A 6,466-nucleotide genomic window follows, 5' to 3' on the forward strand; every position below is an offset into this window, starting at 1 on the left:
AAGAGTCATCACAGAGATAGCCTGGCAGGAGAGCATCGTGTCTCCTCCTCCCTCTGTGGAGGTGTTTGGCACTGGCTGCTGAGAGAAATGGAGCCTCACAGAATAAATGACTACATCTCCTGACCCCAGGTAGGCTTAAGACTTCACCTGGACACAGCCTCAATGTAGGCAATAATACAAGTCTAAAACACTTCCAGCAGTGCCCATGCAAATGCTCATCCTGTCCCCTAGAGCTCAGCCCAGCACCTCAAACTGACCAAGGAGGGAAACTCTTGCTGAGTTCACAGCTCTCACCCAGTCCCACACCTCGGGAAGTGTTCCCTGGGAATCTGCTTCCTCACACCGGCCAGGAGAGCAGCACAAGGAGCAGGTCACACAGGGCATGGAGGTCAGATCCAACAGCCTTTGCTCTGGGGAGGGCCAGTGCCTGTGCACTCAGCTGTGCCCCCTGGGCAGGGACAGGCACCCACGGCTGCTGGGTGCAACCTATGCCAGCGGTAGAGCTTGAATAAAACGTTTGTTTCGCCCAACAACGGAAAAGCAGGGACAGCAGGAGGCCTGGGAGGCCCTCCAAGCCCTTCCCAGAGCCCAGTGCCCCCCACACCTCCAGCAGAGCCCAGCACAGGGGCAGCCCCCTCCCGCAGGAGCCAGCGGGGCCATGAGGCAGCAGTCCCGGCCCTGTCCCCAGGCAGGAGGAGATCAGGGAGGCCTGACAACCGCGGGCCCCCCCCCGGTCCCGGGCAGGCAGCTCCGAACCCCCCCCCCCCCCCGGTGTGTCGGTGACCGCGCGTCCTGCCGCGGCCCGCACGGCCCGGGCAGCCTCCCCTGGGCTGGCACCACCAGGCCCCGGCCCGCCCGCCTCAGGACGCGGTGTGTGTGTGCGTGGAGGCGGGGGGGGGAAAGGCTCAGGAACGCGGCCCGGAGGGGTTTCCCGGCCGAGCTCCTCCCCGCCGCACGGCACCAGGCCCCCGGGAGCGGAGAGGCCGGGCCCTCCCGAGGGGCTCCGGGGCAGCCCGGCCTCCCTCCCCGGCACAGCAGCTCCGGCCTGGGGAGACCCCGAGGCCCTGGGCCCAGCACCGGCCCCCCCGCCACCCCCGGCCCAGCCCGTTGCCAAGGAGACGCCCCCGCACTCACCCCGCGCCCTCCGCCCCGCGCCGCGACACAAAGGCCCGCCCCGGCCGCCCGGCATTTATAGACCGGGGGGGGGGCGTGAGGGCGCAGCCAATCAGGAGCCACCGACGGGCACTCCCGGCGCCGCTGATTGGTGGAGGCGGCCGGGACGTCACGGCGGGGCGGGAGGAGCGGCCGGGCCGGTACCGGTACCGGCGGCTGCAGCGCGACCCCGGCCCCCCCCGCCAGCGGGATCCCGGAGGCTGCAGCGGGATCCCGGCCCCGCCAGCGGGATCCCGGCCCCGCCACGCACCGCCCGGCTCCCGGGGGCTCTGGGCCCTGCCCCGCTGGGCCCGCAGCCCGTGAAGGCAGGCGGGACCCGGCTGGCTCCCCAGGCTTTGGGCACCCCAGGGCTGCAGGCCCGTTCCCCAGCACCGAGGACGGGAATTCAGGACCTGCCAAGAAAGCGGCGACCGGGTGGGAACGGAAGAGCGTCGTTTTTTCTCGTCGCAGCCCTGCAGGCCCTAAGAGGGTCCCGCCTGGTTCCCTCCATAAGCTGTCCGGCCTGCGTGCACGGAGGCAGGTGTGCACCCTCCTCCCACCGCCACCACCTGCCTTCCCGCTGCTTTCCCCTCTCCCAAGACCTGTCCCTCCACACACCACCTCCCTCCTTCCCCGGGCTGTGGGATGCCCCCTCCCACAAACCTCCCACTCAGCTCCTTGCACCGACTCATCCCTCCTTCCATCTCTCTCCTTCAGGGCTCGTTCTACAAAGAAATCCTTTTCTCCCTCCGCAAGCAGGAAGGTGGAAGGGAGAGAGACACCAGCCAGGCTTTGCTCCCCGCTGTCCCAGACCCAGCTCCCACCTCTCCTCCTAGGGTTCCCCGGTCCTGTGGACGCGCCGGTGCCGGAGGAGGGCCGAGCTGACGGTGAAGCCCTTCCCGCAGTCGGGGCAGGCGTAGGGCCGCTCCCCGGTGTGGGTGCGCTGGTGCTGGGCGAGGTGGGCGCTCTGCCGGAACCGGCTCCCGCACTGCGGGCAGGGGTAGGGCCGCTCCCCCGAGTGCACCCGCTGGTGCCGCAGCAGCGCCGACCTCCAGAGGAAGCTCTTCCCGCAGCGGCTGCAGCCGAAGGGGCGCTCCCCGGTGTGGCAGCGGCGGTGCTGGAGGAGGTGGGAGCTGAGGGTGAAGCTCTTCCCGCACTCGGCGCAGCCGTAGGGGCGCTGGCCCGTGTGGAAGCGGCGGTGCTGGGTGAGGGCGGAGCTGGCGCTGAAGCTCTTCCCGCACTCGGAGCACTCGTAGGGTTTCTCCCCGCTGTGGACCCGCTGGTGCTTCATCAGCTCGGAGCTCTGGCTGAAGCTCTTCCCGCACTCCCCGCACGGGTAGGGTCTCTCCCCGGTGTGGACGCGCCGGTGCCGCGTCAGGGCGGAGCTGACGCTGAAGCTCTTCCCGCAGCGGCTGCACCCGTAGGGTTTCTCCCCGGTGTGGACCCGCTGGTGCTGGACGAGCTGCGAGTTCCCGGAGAAGCCCTTCCCACACTCGGCGCACTTGTAAGGCTTCTCCCCAGTGTGGGTGACCTGGTGCCGGATCAGCTTGGAGCTGACGCGGAAGCTCTTCCCGCACTCGGAGCACTCGTAGGGCCTCTCCCCCGTGTGGATCCTCCGGTGCTGGACGAGATGCGAGCGCTGCCGGAAACTCTCCCCGCACTCCGGGCAGGAAAAGGGTTTCTCTCCAGTGTGGATCCTCCGATGCTGGACCAGGTTGGTGCTCACCCGAAAGCTCTTCCCACAGTCCCCACATATCATCAGTCTCCCCACAGAAGGGTTTCTCTGCTGGAGAGTATCTGGCAGGCTCCTAAAACTTTTCCCTCGGCTTTGCCTCTTCCCCAGAGGTCTCTGAACCCCTTCTGACCTGCCTGGGAGCACTGGGTCCTGTGCAGGGCTCTGGGAACCCTTCTCTTTGGAGAGTCCTGAGAGGAAAACCTCAGGCTCCACTGGCCCAGGGATGTCTTGGTGGGCATTCTCCTCTTCCTTGCTGATAACTCCCTCTTCAGCTGCAAGAAAATGAGAATCCAGAGAGAAGTCACAGGCAGGACAGGAAACTTTGGACAGGGGGAGTCAAAAAGGGGCCAAATTCTAATGATCTGGCAAATAAAGTTTAAAAAGCTCTGGTATTTCCCTCCAAACTACTCAGTGGGTTTTTCAGAGTGTTCAGAGGAACAGCCCCTGGAAACAGCCCTGCATGCTCTGCCAGAAATCTACCAAAATTCTCTGTGTAATAGAGGTAAAGATGGGAAAGGTGGCTGCTCTCCCAGGCTTCCTGAAAAAGTTAATACCAGCTGAAGTGGGAGCCAGAGGAGGGCCATGAAGAGCCACCTTGTTCAGCAGAAGGTTACCTGGGTAGCAAGAGATGCAACCTCTGCTCATGTGCTGCCCGGGTGGCAGGGAGGAGATGCACAGAGGAGACCCTGGCCCTCAGGCAGGAGACACAGGGACCACCCAGAGCCTGAGGCAGAAGGAAGGTAGCTTTGTGCTTCCACTAGTGCAGAACAAACCTGTTGTGGTTGCTGAGCTGCAGATGCTCCATAGCTGATTCCAGACATCCAAAAGACAGGACAAGAAGAGCATGTTTCTGGCAGGCCAGGACAAAGCTCTTGACCTGTACGTCAGACTTAGATGATGGAGCTAGTGACATTGTGCTGTTGCGCCCAAAGTGATGTCTTTTGCCTGCCCTAGCTTTGCTAGTTACACAGAATGTTGGTTCTTTACACCAAACTTGAAAAGGCCTTCAAAGAACAGGAGGAAAAAGTTCTGCACTTTTGGGGAAGGTCAGGAGTTCCAAACTTGTTACAATGACTACAGCAATGGCTCCACCTCTCAACTTCTACAACCATTTTTGTTAATTCTGAGCTACTAGGTATCTTCACTGGCATGGGGACAAGTTGTCTTTGAAAGGATTTGATCAGAACCATGGTGACTGGAACTCACTGGATGTATTTTACACAGGAGAATAAGTTCACAATGTTGAGGAATTAATACTGGAAGCATAAGGCTGAACTGGTAAAAATAAGTAAGCAAGAGAGATAGGAAGAATGTGGTTCTTCCACAGCCCATGCCAGTTTGGGTTGATGGTTAAGACCTCTGATAATCATGCCCAAGACTGCCAGTGCCAGAGCTACAAGGCCAGCTCCAGGTAAGGAGAGTGCATGTAGATAATGGGAGAGAACCTCAATATCACCTTAAATGTACCTGTGGGTCTCAAGCATCCAGTTCTGGCCAGCTTCTGCATCTCTGAGGTGGGGCTTGGAGCTACAGAGACCTTTGGTCTAACCCAGCAGTGCTGTTCACACAACCTCACACTGCTGGACTGTGGTAGCTCACTGTTGGGGGACTGGGAGAGGTGCTGGTGGGGATCTCAAAGGGGGGCCCAACATTCCAAGCACATCAAAAATCAGAGTAAGAGAGTTAATGGACAGATGGCCAAAGAGGGCAGGCTGGGGAAGAAGAGATGTCCTGCTTCACAAACCACTTGGAGTTCTTGAGAGATGTCAGCAGTTTTAGCAAAAGGGAGATCTGAAGTTCAAAGGCATTCCCAAAAGACATTAATCCTTGACCAAAACTAATAAGGAAACTAAGCTGCTGTGGGATGACTGACCCTCAATAAGGCAGTAAGGGAGGGAAAGGGGAGGTGGAAACATCTGCTGATGATTCTGTGTTATTCAGGGTTAAAGACAAAAAGGCTGACTCTAAACTGTGGCAGAGCCTGATGATCCTGACCCACCAGGTGACAGGGGAAGGACAGGGGACATTTACTGCAGGTAAATGAACTGCACAAAGGAACAAAGAACTGCAGAGGGAAACAGCCTCTATACCTTGTGCTTATACCAGGATGGGCCTAGGACGTTCTTGGTAACATTTCAGGAATAGAACCTTGGATACCAGAGAGGACTACAAACACACAAGTGGCCTGTGGGGTGGGTAGGGATCCATCCTCCACCATCTGCTCTAAATAAAGAAGGACTGACATCAAGTGAACTCCTAGAAGGCAGCTCCAAAGCAAAGCAATGCAGGCAGCAACTCACAGAACAGCTACACCAGCTGTGGATCTCTTTGCCCCAGCCTGTCATGGGTGCTCAAACGTACACAGCTGCAGAAGGCCAGAAAATCAGTAGAGCTGCAAGACACTGAGACATCACAGCCCTAGTCCAGGGGTTCCTGAAGCCTCAGAGGGCTTGGGAAGCCCATGGGGACACAGCCCTGACTCTCTGCTCTTCCCTGCCTCTCCAGCCACTGCCAGAGCCCGCGGGCAAAGCTGGACAGACCCTGCTCCGAGCAAGAACTGCCACTCTTGCCCATTCTGGTGGGATCTGGGGATCCTGGGGGTGTTTTTCTCACCGACAGGTTCACAGGTGGTCGCACCGGCCCCTTACCTGGACAGGTGCCACGCAGAAAGGTCTCCCCTTCATAGGTGTGGAGGCGGGAGCTCCACAGTTCCTCCTCCTCATCCATGTGGGAGATCAGCTCCTGCTCCGGATCCTGCTCCGGATCCTGCTCCGGGAAAAGAAACGGGGCAGCTCCGGGCCAGGCGAGCTGGGCTTTCCCTGCCCGCTCCTCCCGGAGGGGCTTCCTCGGAACCCCCCGGCCCCGCCAACACCCCCGGGGGCTCCCGGGGCTCCCGGCTCCGGGTCCCGCGGCCCCGGGCACCGTCACGTGACGGCGGATGGCGGCCGGAAATGGCGGCCGCGGGTCCCCCCGGTGGGGCCGGTTCCCCCCCGGTGGGGCTGGTTCCCCCCCGGTGGGGCCGGTTCCCCCGGTGGGGCCGGACACCCGTGGTGCTGGTCCCCCCGGTGGGGCCGGTTCCCCCCGGTGGGGCCGGTTCCCCCCGGTGTGTTACCTGCCGCCGGATCACCCCGCGCTCCAGGGCCGCTCCCGTGCTGGGTTTCCCGGTGTCACCGGGCGATGCTCTCCCCGCAGGAGGTGGTTTCTCCCAGGGCAGGTGCGCAGGACAAGGTGGGACGGCAGATGCTCAGCTCAGGGGCAGCTCAGGACCCCTCCTCGCAGGAGCTCAACGAACAGGTCACGGCAGCAGCTGGAGCTTCCTGAGGGGGGGAAAAGTGCCCAGAGGCCAGCAAAGCAGAGCTCTGCAGATCCGTACCGGGGTCAGGGCTCTGCCTGGAGATGAGGACTTGCCGGGGCACTGCCAGGCTGCTGGGGTGTCCTCGGTGCAGGGTGATGTGGCCTTTGGTCTTGGGAAAGGAGCAGGCTTCTGCTGAGCTTAGGCTTGATCTTTAAATCTTTACCAATCTCACTCATTCCTTAGTAATCTAAATTTACAGGATGACTGCCTGGGCAGGAGAGGCC

General features: G+C 61.1%; 1 protein-coding gene across 1 annotated transcript; it reads right to left on the minus strand.

Moving 5' to 3' along the window:
* Positions 1 to 1,984: 1,984 nt before the first annotated feature.
* Positions 1,985 to 6,466, minus strand: LOC127390385 (zinc finger protein 501-like). Its single transcript, XM_051631959.1, has 3 exons — positions 6,000 to 6,466; positions 5,536 to 5,653; positions 1,985 to 3,159 (listed from the first exon to the last, which is right to left on the minus strand). The coding sequence occupies exons 2-3, from the start codon at positions 5,612 to 5,614 to the stop codon at positions 1,985 to 1,987; spliced, it is 1,254 nt and encodes a 417-aa protein (XP_051487919.1). The 5' UTR covers positions 5,615 to 5,653; positions 6,000 to 6,466.

The sequence above is a fragment of the Apus apus genome, chromosome 14, assembly GCF_020740795.1.
Source record: "Apus apus isolate bApuApu2 chromosome 14, bApuApu2.pri.cur, whole genome shotgun sequence".
NCBI classification, from domain to species: domain Eukaryota; kingdom Metazoa; phylum Chordata; class Aves; order Apodiformes; family Apodidae; genus Apus; species Apus apus.

What these genes read in the sequence shown, in the direction of transcription:
- LOC127390385 (XM_051631959.1), bottom strand. Translation starts at nt 5,614, where the DNA reads ATGGATGAGGAGGAGGAACTGTGGAGCTCCCGCCTCCACACCTATGAA. An exon ending in TCTGCGTGGCACCTGTCCAG is followed by an intron (nt 3,160 to 5,535) that starts GTAAGGGGCCGG and finishes ATTTTCTTGCAG; the next exon opens with CTGAAGAGGGAGTTATCAGC.